Raw genomic sequence first — 16,828 nt, 5'->3', positions numbered from 1 at the left:
GCTGTTCTTACCCACTTTAGCGTGGCCATTCTTGGCATTAAGCTTGCCTAGGGTCTTGTGCCTTCTTAACTGGTTTCCGGAGTTCTCATAAAAGCTTCTGGGTTACAAATTGTCGTTAACTTGATGCCTTTGTAGAGAAACTGAGGCGGGGGGCTTCCTTTCTGCTCTCTAGTCGACATCACTTCTTCATGACAAGGAGCCTTAAAACTGGGATTTTTAGGATCTTACCTCTTCACTGATTTTGTGTGTTCTGTACCTGAGCAGTTTTAGTAAATGGATTTATTGAAAACTCAACAGAAAAAATAAAGAGAGAGAAAGAAATGTTGGAAAAAGATAAAATTACAGAGTATTTTAAGAAATTTAATTTGTTGTTGCCAGAACCAAATAATTTTAATATTTAGCTAAAGGCAAAGGGGGCTAATTTAGTTAATTATGGCTCATCAATTCTGTGAAGTACTAGGTAGCCATTAGAAAATACTTGAAATTATGCTAAGAGGATTGATTTTAAGGGTTTTTACCACAAGGAAAAAAAATTAAAAAGAAATTGGTAATTATGCGAAGTGATAGATACGTTAATTAGCTTGATTGTGATTATTTCACCATAGATATGTATATCAAATTATTAATTGTATAACACACAATGTTTACTTGTTTATTCCTCAGTAAAGCTGAAAAATTATGGGAAGCTACATAGCTAATAAATCTGTGTCTCTCCCTCTGAAACTCCACTAAAAAAAAAAGTCTTCACAAAGAGGAAAGAGGCAGCACTGGCAGTTGATGACAGTTCTCAGTAGATACTTTGGGGGACTGCAGTGATTTTTGATTTCTTTCAGATGGGTCTTGCTCTGTGCTCAGGCTGGAGTACAGTGGCACAATCTCGCATCACTGCAACCTCCACCTCCTGGGTTCAAATGATTCTCCTGCCTCAGCCTCCTGAGTAGCTGGGACTGTACATGCCTGCCATCACACCCAGCTAATTTTTGTATATTTAGCAGAGATGGGGTTTTGCTGTGTTGGCCAGGCTGGTCTCAAACTCCTGACTTCAAGTGACCACCCACCTCGGTCTTCCAAAGTGCTGGGATGACACGCATGAGCCACTGCGCCTGGCCTGCAGTGTAGTTTGACTGTGGTAAATACCTAGGAAAGCGGAAGAAGCTGAAACTTGACTGCTGGGTGAAAGAGGCCCAGCAAAAGACACCAGACCCCAAGACACTCAGGAATCTGCGGCACTTATTTCTCTGCACACAACCATAGAATGAGCTGATGAGGAAGGAAGGGATGAATGCCTGCAGGTGAAACAGTAAGACCTTCGTACCCCTCCCTGCCCACCACAACCAGATGTCTGTCTCCACTGCCACCCCCTAAGCAACTAAGAGACCCCGACTCCAGGATATCAGACACAGTCGAGTCTGCACCCACACAGGGATAAGCGAAAACCCACATGCCACAGGAGAGCTTCACGGTCTCCTCACCAGGGCACCGGGGAAGGCCTGGCTTCCGTCAGGCAGGAGCTGGGCTTCTGTGTGGAAGATGGCCGAGCTAGCAGACAGTCCTGCAGGTATGAATATCCAGGGATCTCTCCATCAACTATCACATTTCTGCCCAGATTCCCACTGGGAATCCCATTAGTGTATGAACAGACCCTAGACACAGAAACACACATATTATAAACAATCAGCCACAAATTTGAGGAAGAGTCAAAATGTGATAAACAGAGGCCATGATGGAGAGGAGAAAGGACCGTGGAGGAAAGTGTGATGCATATGGCTGAAGAAAATGGAAATTAAACGTGTTCTTGAAACGATACAAAGCATAGCTTCCGAGAGGAAAGAGAAGCTGTGGTATCCAGGAAACAGGAACATGATGCTATTTTTAAAATCCATAACAAGAAGGGGCTCTTGGAAATTAAAAAAATAATAATAACAGATATTTTAAAATTCATGAGTCTTACAATGGAGAAAATTTTCAAGAAAGGGGGGGAAATCAGAAAAAATTTAGGCAGGAGTATGCAAGAAAAAATAGACAATCAATTTAAAATCCTCAATGTTTAATTAACTGAAATTCCAGAGAGAGCAAGAAAGAGAGGAAAGAAAAAGTGGAAAAGAATAACACTAAAAATTCTGCAGAATTAAGGTATATTCAGATTGCAGGGGTCAGTGAATAGCACTGACAAGGAATGAAAAGAGCCCCACCCAGCACTTGCCCCTGTGGAACTTCCGAGCAGGAAGGAGTAAGAACTCCCTGAGCCTGCAGAGGAAAAGCAGATGGCATGCAGAAGACTGCGCCCCACTCTGGTTCCGGGTGTCTCAGCTGCACAGTTCCCAACTGGGAGACAGTGGAGGAATGGCTTAGCATTTTGAGGAACAATTCTTTTCATCTTAGGTTCCCATAGGCATCTATACTGACTGTTCAGTATTAGAATGAAAACATTCTTACATTTTGAAGGTCTCAAAAATCTTCCTCATACGCATCTTGTGTCAGAAAGTTGCTAGAAACTGGGCACCACTAAAATGCAGTGAATTTTAAAAAAACAAAAACCAAAACAGGCGGGGCTGGGCACAGTGGTTCACACCTGTAATCCCAACACTTTCCGGAGGCTGAGGCAGGCTGATCACTGGAGCCAGGAGTTCAAGACCAGCCTGGCCAACATGGCAAAACGCTATCTCCACTAAAAATACAAAAGATAGCCTGGCGTGGTGGCGGTGCCTGTAGTCCCAGCTACTCAGGAGGCTGAGGCAGGAGAATCACTTGAACCCAAGATTGGGCCACTGCCTTTCAACCTGGGTGAGTAGCAAAACGCTGTCTCAAAACAAAACAAAAAAAAACCACACAGAAAACAGGTAGAATATCCAGGAAACAAGGGATCAGGAGTGAATAAAGGGAAAGGAAATTTCCAGGAAATGCAATTAAGAAAAAAAAGCTAGAAAACAAATCAGCTATCAAATTCCGGGAAAACAAAAAGGTAATTTAGAATGTGTAATTACGATATACATTATACTTCTCAGTAGGAGAAGATTCCTGCTGAAGAAAACTTCTATGTTTCATAATTTTGATGTCTACTATTATTAAATATGTGTAACTAAATAGTAAATATTAACTTAAATCTTTTGCTATAATTTTTTGGAAAATGGAGAGGAAAAGTATGAGAGAGAAAGAGAGAGTGTGTGTGTGTGTGTGTGTGTGTGAAAAGTATGAGTGTGTGTGAAAAGTATGAGTGTGTGTGTGTGTGTGTGTGTGCGTGTGTGTGTGAGTGTGTGTGTTTGCGCATGCATGTCTCAAAGAACAAAATCCGCATTCTCTGGAGTAGGACGCCAATACATGGACAAATCAAGAAAGAGTACAAATAAGCTTCTTATTTTGAAAAATGAAATAAATGCCAAAAAAAAGTGTGAAGTGGTTACTGCTGGAGAGGGGGTGGTAGACAAGAAATTGCTAGTTTGGCTCAGCTTTGTGGGGCTGTTTACTTTCTGTTATGTCCATGTTTTATGTAAAATATATTAAAGAATTTTAGACGTATAGAAGGTGGTTATAATATAGTGTAACAGAAGGGAAGAAAAATTATTTTTTAGAAGAAAAAATAGACCAGAAAAACATATGCCCATCGTTAGTAGTTTGAGTATTGATAAAGTGATTATGTTCTTCCTTTTACATATATTTTTAAACTATTTTTGCAGTAAATGCATATTACTGATAAAAATTAAAAGGAGACTGTTTACACACATTTTCTCTCTCGCTCCCCCTCTTGTTGTCTGTCTCCCCCTCTCTCCCTCCCATATACATGGTACACATGGTGCAAGCATGAGTTAATAAACTAGAGAGCACCAAGGTCAGAGTTGAAGGGGCAGAGGCGGGGTGGTATCACCGTTCCTGTGATGGGCTCTCGGAAGACCAGGAAGGACTTGGACTGGACATCCAAGACTTGGCTCTGAGCTACTCAAGGTCAGGACAGTGCATAGTCATCATATTCATTCTTCCCCCCTCCCCTTAGGCACAGTATCACAACCATCACCCAGGCTGGAGTGCAGTGGCGCCATCTCAGCTCACTGAAACCTCCGCTTCCTGGGTTCCAGCAATTCTCCTGCCTCAGCCTCCTGAGTAACTGGGACTGCAGATGCCCGCCACCGTGCCTGGCTCATTCTTTGCACATACTCTGCATTTCTCTACATATAATATAAAGTTCTTTAAATGGATTTTAATCAGTGAGAGTGAATGAATAAAAACATTGGCTCTAATGAGGAGGACAGGAGGGGAGGATTCTGTAGTCCTGCAGAAACAAAGAAATAGAATCAGTGAATTCAATTTTATAGACAAAACAGATTTCACATGCAGCAATTAGACCTGCCCAGTATTCATGAGCTGCCTTTAGAAGCTGCGTGTCTTTCACTATTGAAGTCTGCTGTGAGCAGGAGCTGGATTTCTGCTGTGGTTGGGCAGCTGATATCCCATACACTGATCTAATAGCCCATATACTAAGAAACTTCACTGCAATTATGGATCAGAATGTGTTCACCTTTGGACCATTAGATAGTCTTGGCTGCTCTGGGACGTGAATGTGCAGAGTCAGGGAAGCAAACCGAAGTCTGGGCACGGGTGAGATCTGAGCTGTCCCCATCAGCTCTTCCTCTGTGTGATCACCAGCCCATCCTGTTCCAGAAGGAGTTGTTCTCCTTATGTTTGATGAAGGGCTAGGGGTCTCATTCTCTTGTGTGACAGGGAAGTTTCCCAGCTCTCCAGACTCGCCTGGGGTCCCTAGAAAATATGAGCTGTCTGCTTGTAGAGGTCTTAGGGGTGTCTGTGAGCTACCTCCAGGCCACTCTGCTATCTCCAGGCCACTCCTTAGTCGCTCACTGGACTCTCACCTCACAGCCTCCACTACCTGCAAGGGCGGACCTGGAAAGGGATCCGGCCATCTGACAACCCTCTTGGAGCACCACCTTCCATGCACACGCCGCTGCCCCAGCACAGTAACCCTGACACTGCCTCTTTCCTTCTTTGTACTTCATAGGTATCTCTGGGGTCACAGATGGATTTACAGAAGAAGAAGCGGCGAGCACCAGCTCCCCCTCCACCACAGCCACCACCACCAAGTCCCCTGATCCCCAGCCGCACTGAGGATAAGGAAGAGAACAGGAAGAGCAAGATGGGTGAGTGAGGCTCGGCCTGCCGTCTGCATGCAGGGATGCTTGCTCTGCTGTGAACTCCTAATGCCTCATCCATAATGGTATTAACCCAGAAAATATTAATGCTAAAGAAAGAAGGGCTGGAAATAAATAACTGCAGGTTCACTTCCTATCTCACTAGTAGCATTTGATGGACATGATGTGAGCATTAGGAGGTGGGGGAGGGTGGAAGGCGGGAAACAGGAGCAGGAGCCTGGAGAGAGTGAAAATGGATAGCCTGTGAGTGTGAGTGTGCGATGTATGTCTCTGATGGCAAAAAGAGAAGTTCCTCAGGTGACATCACGGAAGCTGCTCTGAAGGACATCTGACATTTCAAAGAGATCTTAGGCCACAAGTGATGTACAGACGAGCTGATGTCAGCTGAGTAATTTTTGGACCATCCTTTTGAAATTGACCTCCACTTATATACCTCGTATACATTCAGCAAAGACTCTGATTTTCTTTGAGAAAAAGGGAGCTTAGAGGAAAGAAGATGGAATCATACTGTCTGTGGGCAGAAAGACACCTATTAGATCATCATAGCCCACTCCTCATGCTACAGGCGAGGTGGAGAGAAGCTGAATGATGGAGCTCTCCAGGTCAAAGAACCAGGGGGTCATTTGAGTTTTAAATCATTCAGCATTTGTTATTTTACTTATGTAGGGACTGAAATGGCTCTTGCAGAGAGTGGTTGTAAAATGGCAGCCTAGGAGCCACACCCTCCTGAGCTGAGAGCCCCGAGAACGGCGTGCGTCAGTGCTCATCTGAAGCCACCATCACCCACAGGCCACTCACCACGCCCCTTAACCCGCCCAGGCAGCCCTAATGTTTGCAGCTGCAGGAGGGAAGGTCCTCCCAAGATAAGTGACTGCCTTGGCAGTTCTGGACCTTTCGGAAGAGCTCCGTGGCAGTTTGTCAGCATCTTTCCTGCGAGTTCGTCGCTTTTAATATGTTAGCATTTCAGCCTGGGAGTCAGTTACCCTAGGAAGCAATAAACCCGTATTGCATGTCAGTTCAAACTCTCTCCCAAAGGAACATACTGTCAGATTGAAAGAAAACATTGTCAGTGGATCATTAAAATAGACCTGTTTTTCTCCTATTTCATAAAGAGCCCTCCATTCTCCCTTCTAAGCTCTGTCTTCATTTTTTTGTAAAAGGACAAAAGCCCCTGGTTTAAATTTTAAATGGCATCCACTGTAAATGGCTGTATGTGGTTGGGTCGTGCCAATCCCTAGGCCAGACAGCCCACTTCAACCCAGGGCAGGACCCCTGGATTCTACCCTAGAGGACTGAGCCCTTGTGTCCCATGCACTTGGGATACAACCCCCCCACTCTCTCTAGGACTGAAGACATTCTTCAAAACAAACTTGGAGAACTATTACTCTGAACAGCCAAAGGAGGTGAAAGTATAAATGGACTCAGAGGGAGATAAGCTAAATGAATGCTTAATCTAGCCAGAGTAAGGCCATGGCTATAGAAAAGCAACCAGAAGAGGCTAAAAACAGATCTATGAACCTGGAAAAGACTAACATGAATAAAAGGAGTTCCCTTACATTTACGAAGCTCTGTAGGGGTGGCAAAGAATAGTTTTCAAGGCTGGCATTTAGGTAGCTGTGTCTGTTGAAACGAAATTGGAATGAGGCACATCTTTCCAAACTGGCCCAATGATAGAACACACTACGTATGTCAGATATTAAAATGTGAGTGTGGTCGGATGTGGATGGTGCCAGGTGAGAGTGGATTAGATGCTGGACAAGTCTGGATCTGGTGGTAGGTGTGGCTGGATCTGGTGTTGAATGTGGCTGGATCTGGTGTTGAGTGTGGCTGGATCTGGTGGTAGGTGTGGCTGGATCTGGTGTTGAGTGTGGCTGGATCTGGTGGAAGGTGTGGCTGGATCTGGTGGTAGGTGTGGCTGGATCTGGTGGAAGGTGTGGCTGGATCTGGTGGTAGGTGTGGCTGGATCTGGTGGTAGGTGTGGCTGGATCTGGTGTTGAGTGTGGCTGGATCTGGTGGAAGATGTGGCTGGATCTGGTGTTGAGTGTGGCTGGATCTGGTGGTAGGTGTGGCTGGATCTGGTGTTGAGTGTGGCTGGATCTGGTGGAAGGTGTGGTTGGATCTGGTGCTGAGTGTAGCTGGATCTGGTACCCAGTGTGGTTGGATTTGGTGCCTGCTGAGTGACGGCAGTGTTTCCCGTGTTGGAAGGCAGGAGTTCTTTTGGCTTAATCTGCTAAAGTAACTCCCTGTTGATTCCATATAGGTGGTGGACGGCAGGTGCCACAAAAGCCTCCCAGAGGTACTGCTCGGGGTCCACCCCAGTTAGTGCTTCCCCCGCCCCCGCCCTACCCTCCTCCTGACACAGATGTGGCGGAGCCTCTCAGCTTTCCAGGGGAAGGCGCTGGTTCTGAGGCCTCAGACCCAAGACCCAAACGTATGTTCCTCTCGCTTCATTCCGACTGTGCGTTGACCATTCACCTCTCCGGGCACTATGGAGTCGGGGCCGGGTTTCCAGACTTTCCGTTCTTGTCTTTGGATGTGTGTGCCTTTCCTTCTCAGCTCTTCTTTCTCAATGCTGAATGCAGTGCGTCTGATTGCACAGAGAACGCACTCTGGAGAATTTAACCAGGTCATCATACCTGTGTGAGGTCAGACTTCAGCAAAACATGCACCTTGTGGTCGTGGAGACATCAGGTAGGAGCCAGTGCTGTCATACTAGAATGAACCTCAGAGTGTCTGTAGAGAGGGCCAGCCGTCCAGCACGGCCGTCATGCCATCTGGATGGCCTAGCGTGAGTACTGCTTCTCTGCGGAAGAGGAAACTGAGGTACGAGAATGGGAAGCAGCTCGCTTTAAGTGTACTCATAGCCAGAACTGACGTCCCGCTTTGCTTCTGTCTCCTGGCACACCCTGTTTGAGAGGGGGTTCTCCTTGTTGTTTCCTGGGATTTCATTTGGAGTTTAGTAAGCGCTAGAGATAGCGTCGCCACCTGCGGACAGGCAGTTTTATCCATTTCCTCTCGGGACTTCGTGGCGTCATGGGCACGTTGGGCCTGCGCTTGGACCTCCTGTGTCTCAGCTGTGTGGCGGGCGACACTTCCTCATAAAGCACATGCCATCCTCGGCTGCATACAGGGAGCAGTATAATGTCACTGCTTGCAGCCCGGCGCCCTGCCGGTGCCCACATGAGTATGCACAGCCCTGTCTCTGGTTAGGAAGCTCACACTTTGCTGCCACTGGACCACTTTATCTTTTTCTGTCTTCTTTGGAAATGAGGACTAGCTTGCTGCCTGCCAGCTTCTGGGTAAAGAAGGTAATTGTTGGATTACTTATCGACTTTCTCTAGGCCCGATAATCCTGATTCATTTTATCTTTCTTTGCAAGTGCTTCTTTTCCACCCTTAAAATATGTTTGATCATCTTGACATTAGACATGCTTCCGAATGCAAATGAATTTTTTAGGGCACTCGAAAAAGAAAGGGTTAGGCTTATCAATCAGAAAGACAGCAGCCACAGTGTGGATGGCTCCAGAGCCATTTCGTGTCTGAAGACAGTGGGTTTTAAGCCCCACACACCAACGCTACGAGTCAGTCGGTGCTCTTTCCTGTGGCTGCTGCCCTCACCTACCGAATCTCCTTTCTGGGGGCAAAAGTGAGGGAAAAATAGCTGGATGAAAGCAACAAAGCCGAGTATACCCCATTGGCAGTCACAGAACGGGCCCAGCACCAGTGTGGCAGCCTACACAGGATGGGAGAGCTGGGGGTAAGCTTGCAGACCGTCGCTTCCTCCTGGGCTGCCTGTGTGTAGGGGGCACTCACTGTTCAGGTGCAGCGTCTGCTGGGGCAATGGGCAGACAGGATGTGGGAGGGGCACTTACCCAGGCTGCCTCAGGCTCGAGGCATCAGGATTCCTCCTGCATCTCTAAGGAGCTGTGGAACCTCCCCACCTGCTGCCCTTAGACTTTCGGACAGGTCTGAGCTGAAAGTAGAACAAAGTGGCCAAGGGAAGACCAGACTCACTACTTTCTTGAGTTGTGGCTCCATTTTCTCCTTGTACCCTCTGCTAACTCTGCCCCAGTTCATTCCCCCAGGTACATGCACCTGAGATTTCCGTTGCTCTCAGCGTCATAATTCACCTCTCCTTCCTCTTTCCCTCTCACATTCACAGCAAGTCAAGGGAAGAAGAAGTTAGGGACCCGGAGGCCCCAGGAGATGATCTCCTCACTACCCGTCAGACCAGCCTGGCACCTGGCCCTTCTTGGGGCTTAGCCGAGGCTCCCCAACCTCTCCTGCGGCTTCAGCCCGCGCTCCCGGCTGCCAGCGCACCACGTGTTCAAGCATCCACCTCCGAGCTTTTATGTTGCTAATTAGCAGAACCAGCCTGCCCATTGTTTATGGCTTTATAAAGGAGGATTCCCCGCCCAGCCAGGCAGAATGCAACTTGCCTTCAGGACTTAAAAAAATTAAGGAAAAGGAAGCTTTTCTTTTCATTTGTTGTATCTTTTACATAATGTTGAAATCTGGGTGCTGTTTCCGCCCATCCCAAGCGAGGCACAGGATGTTGGTGCCTGAGTGCTGGCTGTGAGTGTGTGTCACTGTGGCCCATATTCGCCCCTGCACTCCCGAGCAAACTTCTGGCTATTTTTGGCTGTGTAGAAGCTCAGTGGAGACATTTTCTGCCAGCTACGAGCACTTGCCTATCTCCTCTTGAGTTCAGTTTTAAAACTGTGTTCCTCACATAACAAACTCTGTTTGTAGGAGAGCTTACCCTGAGTACATACGAGGCCCACTCAGTCCACGGAACCACACAGAAGTCTCTCACGGCTTCACAGGGTAGGCACAGTCACCATGGGGAAACTGAGGCAGGAGGCCTTGCCACCATACGCGGTACAGAGGAGTTTCTTTTTATGGGATCTTGGACTCTCAGTCTTTGCTTCATCCATCATCCTGTACTTCTCTCCTGCCACTGCAGAGACTCCAGGGGGAACACTGTGGCTTTCACAGTCCATTGTGATTTCTACAGCAGATGCTATACTCCAAGGATAAATACACTTTTTTGAAAACCAGTATGCACAGCTAACCTCCATAAGATAAAAAGATTCATAAAGCTAATGGATAATGGATTTGTGCGCAGATCTAAGAGGGCGAGGAGAAGACGTAAATAGGTTCTGTACAGCTTCATCCTTTACTTTTTCTCTTCAACTGTGGGCCCCTCTGTTCCAGCCATTCCCCTGTCTCCTCCCTGACCTCTGTAAGATCTTGACCTGCTCACAGGCCTGATGGCTTTGCTGGGGTTCCAGGAGGCGACTGTCAGCCTCCCTTCCACAGCCAGCGTCCAGCCAGCCTGCCTGGAACTCAGCCCAAGCACAAAGCCCTCACTCCCATTTTGATGCTGAAACTGTTATTAGTACTTGTAACTTGGTCATGAAAACCACATTTACCTGGAACAAAGGCCAAATGGAGAAGACTGTGTGCTCAGATGTTCAGTGCCACTTATGTGTAGGGCTTTTGAACGCTTCTGAACAAATACATGGTTTGTATCAAGAGTTCAGAAGAAGTGGAGCCACCACCTGCTCTGGTGTTTGTGGCTTTAAGAGGCCACCTCTTGGCAGCCAGCTCTGCAGCTCACCCAGCCCATGTGCAGATTGCTCTGAGCTCCCTGCCTGCTCAAGCCATAGCTGTGCGGGGCAAGTTCTCTGTGCACACCCTGTGGCCACCTCAGGTACCTGTCCCTGGCAAGCCTTCTACTCCCTCCAGTGGGAATTCCTCCCACTGCCCTCTAGGCATTTATCCTTTACTGTACTCACCATACTGTATTATGCCCACCTGTTACGTGCCCCCTCCACTAGTTCCAGCTATTAATACTTGGGGGCTTAACTGTTTTATTCACATTTGTATCTGTCCTTCAGATTGGTGCCTGACACATAGCACATATTTAATAAAGAAATATACCAGAATTGATCTCACTGTGCGAAGTGTAAGCATCAGATGACAGTGGAATATGCTGTTTCATTCAGCTTCATTAAACATGTTTTCCAGGCTAATGAGCATCTAGTACCAGCATTTTAGGTCTGTCCTCAAAAGAGTCAATACTGCATAAGATTTGTTGCAGTTATCCTTGAGAGAGATATGAAAATCTCTGTGGAATTCAGCATCCAGCCTTGGTGTCTTTCTTCTTAAGTGGTTTTCAGGTCTGGCCTTTCTGTTGGAATGCTTTAAGTTGTATGTTGGCCTCTCTGAAGTGACTCCCAGTGATCCCCACTTCCTGTGTTCACCCCCTAGCGTAGCCTCTGGCCAAGAATGTGGACTGTACTTAGTGACTCCTATCTAGGGAATAGAATATGGCAAAGGTAGTGGGATGTCACTTCTTACATCCAGGATTAGGGTAGAAAAGGTCTGTGGCCTCCAACTTGGGCACCCTCTCTCACTTGCTCACTCTGAGGAAAGCCAGCCGCCATTCTGTGAGCTGCTCTACAGAGACCCACATGGCAAGGAGCTGAGGGAGCCTTCAGCCAACAGCTAGTGAGGAACTGAGGCCCTTTGTCCACTGATTATGAGCCTAGAAACCTACCGACAGCACTTAAGTGAAGTTGGAGGCAGATCCTTCCCCAGTAGAGCCTACAGATGAGACCACAGCCCTGATCAGCACCTAGATTGTAGCCTGGTAAGAGGCCATGAGTCAGAGGCACCCAGCAAAGCCATCTAGTCAGATTCTAGACTCACAGAAACTATAGAATGGTCAATGCTTGTTGTTTTAAGCCTCTAAGTTTTGGGATAATTTGTTCTGCAGCAGTAGATAACTAAAACAAGTTTCAAGTAAGCAAAACCCATCTTAAACCTACTTTAACAGTTAGGGAATGTCTTAGCTCTTGGAACAGGAATCCCAGAGTGGAGTAGCATTCAGTGTTAGTTGAATCTGAAGCCCAAGTTGTCATCAAAGACACTGGTTCTTCCCAAGTCTTCTCTGTATCATCTTTGGGACTGTTCCCCCTAAGGCTAGGAGCAAGGGGTCTGTGGCTGTTCCATGTATCAATCCAGACAGTAGAATTTTCAGAAGAGGAAGAGGGACCATCTCTTTTAATAGTTTTCTAGGAGAAAGGAAACCTTTCCCAGAAACCTCCCACTAAAGAGTTCCTCTCATGTTTCATTGATTACAGTTGAGTAATACACTATCCAATTCTCTGGCAAGAATGGAATGTAGATGAGCCATCCCCAACTGGCAGATGGGAATGGGGACAGCTTTCTCTGAGGTACATGGAAGTCACTGGTAATGCTGGGGTTCTGTTAACTTGGAAGTGTGGGCGATGCACGCTTTGTGAACAGCTAGCAGTGTGCACTGCACATGGGTCGCAGCCTTCAGTTTGACTGCAGTCTGGAGGACGTTGGACATGTCGTAAGTAGGTACAGAGAGGATGGTGAGCCAGTGTTGAAGACCAAGTGGGTGACTTGGCTCAAAGACAGTAAGGCCAAGCATCTGAAAGGAACCATCCTCCTTGAGGGATGATCTCAGTGCAGGACTGGCTACTTCAAATCTAGCTTCTACCTACACTTCCTATTTTCTGCTTTTCTAGAGAAGAGGAACTATTGGAATGCTCGTGCAGTAGAATATGCCTACTCAGTGTCCAGAGGCTAAAGCATCTGGTTTCTTGATCATCTTTCTAGTAAGAGATGTGTTCAGCGTACAAATCTGAAGAATGCTGGATCTCACTTAAAATTACTTCCTGGTATAGAAAGCATAATCTTGTCTCTTCCAGAATTAGTTTACAGTGGACAAAGTACAGCCTTAAAAAGGTAACGTAGGGCAAGTGTGAAGGTGTATACGGCCAGAGAACAAACTCATGCCCCCTGCTGTCACCATGTGGGGAACTGAGATTTCTGCTGCCTGATCCTGGCTGTCCATGTCTTCCTGGCTGTCATGGTCAGGACAACGTGCAGAGTCTGAGGTGATAAACACCACACATGTAGGAGAAGGGCTATGGAGCTATGTGACATCTCAAAGCTGCATGTCACAAAGGCATCACCAGTGGGGTTTTGGTGTGTGTTTGATGTTTCACAGCATGGTTTTAAGAACAATGGAAGAATGGCTCCCTGGTGTGTGCTCTTTAATCATTTTTTTCTTATTAATAAGATTTTGCTTTAAACTTTAGATATCTAATCATGTACAAAGATGCTTTATGAGCATGTCTAAACCAATACAATTGTGTGCATATGGATTTTCCTTATAACTTTCTAATCAGCTCGCTTTCTGCTGACATTTGATTTCATTTGAATCTTCCTTGTGAATCACCATAATGGAGCCTATACCCTTAGTGCACTGATTGTTTATTTACAACATTTGCAGTGTTGATTATAATTACGTTATTAACAAGTTAATGAATTACCTATTTCAATTAGAAGACCTTGGAGATTTAAAGATCAATGCATATCGAGCTCAAGTTACAGATCCTCAATTTACTTTACATTTTTAAAATGAAAACATACAATGACTGACACTGTCTTACACATTTTCTACCCCAGGCTTGAGCAAATAAATCTTTCCTTGGGCATACATACATTTACAGGGTAATTGACAAAAGGCGTAAATGGAAGTTAGGTTATTGTCTCCTGTTCTAAGCAACTCCCCCCTCACCCCGCAAGGGATAGTATTTCTAGCTAATCGATTTTAAATTTCTGACTAAGTATCCAATTTTAAAGAACATTAAGGAAATTCTAAAACAGGGAAATAAAATGAGAGGAATGAACTATATTTGGAATTAGAAGAGAATATCTTGAGTTTGATCAATGCAAAATTAATAATAATGATTTACCTTTTAGGCAAGTGACCCAGCAGAGAGATTCAGAGGAAATGCAAATCTAGAAATAGTTGTAGCACAGCTTGAAATGCTTGGTGGCTATAATCCAGTCTCTACACTTGGGGACCAGATGCTCACTAAAGGCTGCTGGCTCAGTGAACAGCCATGTACTGCTTGAGCAGAGGGCATGGAACTGGAGAAGGTAGGACAGGAGTTTGGCTGATGCCCTTTAGGTTGGGACCCATCCTCCTTAGAGTTTCCTAATGCCTTATCTTCAAATTTGAGCCCAAACTAAGTACTTTTCCTATTTCAAAATAAAGCAGTTCTAAAGCCTATGACACAAACACAGTTCTGTGAGTCCTGCCTGTCGTGAGAAGCACCCACGAAACGCTACAGGTGTGGAGCTGAGAGCAAGCCCTGGGAAGCATTCTTGCCCTTGGCTGGTGTTTATTTGCCACTTTCCTTCCCTGGCAGGAGAGCCAACCACACAGCTGTTCCTGCTGCCACGGGGCAGGCCATGGCATACAGGAAAACAGGAAGTGGGTCGTGAGCAAATGGGCCTTTTCATAAAATGGAAGGAAATCGTTGACTGTGGGAGCAGAGTCTGTCCTTACTCAAAAGTACATTAGAAAAAAATGAAACTGAACTTTTAACCTGTTATTATTGTACCTTGAAAACCATTAAATCAACCCAACATAGACTAAAGATTGGATGCTGCTTAGAAACGAATCAGTGAGAAGCACAGTAGATCTATATAGAGCTTTTTACAAAATCCTTAAGAGCCTATTTCTTTTTGCCAGTTACTTCTTAGTCCTTTATTTACAAGGTACAATGTCCCTAACTTGAGAGGGAATTAAAGAACTTAGTAACAACTTAGTGGAACAGAACTGTACTATGCCAGCTCATAAAAGCAGATTGGTAAAATTTCAGAAATTTTGCAAACCAATGGCTGAACAGACCCACTATTAAAAAGCAAATTATACAAACATAGAATTAAATAAATAATATTAAAAACAGAGGTAAGAAAATACCAAAAACTCATCACTTCCTAATTATTTTACTGTTACTGTTTTGATGTACTTGAGATTATGTACACATACCCGATCTGTAGGATCCAATGCTATAGAATAGTGAAAATATATCAGAGTGTGCTACTGCACGTCTCTTCCCAGCACCGCCTTCAGTGGCTGATAATCAATACCAGGAAATCAACCATAGAGAAACTATTTATAGCATGGGAATTAGCAAACATTACAAATGAGGTATTGATTGCTCTTGTTAATTGTCTAGATATAACACAGTGATTGGGAAATGTAATAAAGTAGATTACATAGAAAACTATATAATATCTGTAGCCAATACATTGTGAATAGCAGAAAAAATTGAATTGTACCTCCGTTTTCCAAAAAGCATTATCGATTCAGCAAAGTCATTCATGGGACTGACAAATGAGTAAAAGTCCAACATACATCTTTCTGGTTTTATCGTCATCTTTCTGTCTGATGCCATCAATCTGCATTCATGTTGAAGTTATATTTGCTTGTTAATAGTAATAATTGACTGGCTACAGATTAAAGAACCTGGCAAAACTTAATGAAGGCATCAGTTGGTAATACAGAATTTACAAAAAATAGGATTATGCATTTTATTATTACTTAACAATTTTGTGCTACTTATCCTTTATATAAATAAAACTGATTATACCTGTTTACACCTTTTTCCTCCAAATAGCTGGTTACTAACCATTTACAACATACCACTGCCAAATAGTAACAAATATGAATAGAAATGCTGAAAAGATGTAAAGTTACTTAGTTAAGAAACCTGAAGATAGATTTCTTTGATTTTCATGAGTTAGTGCTCAAGCCCTAAGCTGACGCAAATAATCACAGCTGTATTTGTCTCCTGGAGTTTAACTTGTAGCATGAAGTCAGGTTAGTCATAAAAACCATGTTTAAGAACTTCATCTTGTGTTTCTATAAATTTAAGTCCTTCCCAGAAATAAGGCATAAACATCTTGATTTTTCAAGAATGGTCTGAAATTTTTATTAAATACCATTACCTGATTTTACCAGTTAAGAAGTAAATAGAGATTATGGACCAGGCATTCCCTTATGACAATAGTCTTCTAAACTGGTTGTCTTAGGAGTTTTTGTATGATGAGGGGCACTCAGACACAGCCCTTCTTTATTTTAATCCCTCTCCCACAAGACCTTCAGAGACTTAAAGCTACTCTCATGTAATAGCCCTTTGCACCACGGGTCAGTCTCCCACTGGAGCAAACAGCAGCACTCAAGGGGGGTTTGGTCCACAGGCACTTGCAGTTGGTGGTCATCACCAACTCACCAAATCAACCAGTATTCTCTAAGTTTATGCTTGGACCTGCCCAGTATCACCATTATCAAAGTGGTATCTGAAATTGAGGGCATCACAGAGCCATATCATCTATTTTCCTCTGGAGTTCTACAGGTAACTTTGACTTTTTTTTCAAGATGTTAGAAGTAAATGACTTTCGCATACCAGCTGCTTCATGTCTCTGCTTGTAAGGACCTTAAGGTTTCATATCAAATCCAAATACTTTTTTTTTATGAGACGGAGTTTCACTGTTGTTACCCAGGCTGGAGTGCAATGGCATGATCTCGGCTCACTGCAACCTCCGCCTCCTGGGTTCAGGCAATTCTCCTGCCTCAGCCTCCTGAGTAGCTGGGACTACAGGCACGCACCACCATGCCCAACTAATTTTTTGTATTTTTAGTAGTGACGGGGTTTCACCATGTTAACCAGGATGGTGTCAATCTCTTGACCTTGTGATCCACCCGCCTCGGCCTCCCAAAGTGCTGGGATTACAGGCGTGAGCCACCGTGCCCGGCCCAAATACTTTTGTGTG

General features: G+C 44.9%; 1 protein-coding gene across 35 annotated transcripts in view; it reads left to right on the top strand.

Annotated features, from left to right (window-relative positions):
• The window catches only part of COBL (cordon-bleu WH2 repeat protein), a 288,078-nt gene that overhangs the window by 210,621 nt on the left and 60,629 nt on the right, over positions 1–16,828 (top strand). For 17 of the 35 annotated variants that reach the window (XM_035253428.3, XM_035253426.3, XM_078342450.1 and 14 more), the window contains 2 exons: positions 5,006–5,144; positions 7,417–7,587. In XM_035253428.3, the coding sequence (XP_035109319.3) occupies positions 5,006–5,144; positions 7,417–7,587 (310 nt within the window). Of the gene's footprint in view, positions 1–5,005; positions 5,145–7,416; positions 7,588–9,317; positions 14,928–16,828 lie in introns of those variants that run through there. The other 18 variants (XR_013523869.1, XR_013523868.1, XM_035253433.3 and 15 more) reach the window with 3 other exon arrangements.

This window comes from Callithrix jacchus, chromosome 11 (genome assembly GCF_049354715.1).
Source record: "Callithrix jacchus isolate 240 chromosome 11, calJac240_pri, whole genome shotgun sequence".
Classification (NCBI taxonomy): Eukaryota; Metazoa; Chordata; class Mammalia; order Primates; family Cebidae; genus Callithrix; species Callithrix jacchus.
Note: the sequence above shows the minus strand (reverse complement) of the source record. Positions and strands in the feature narration are given on the sequence as shown.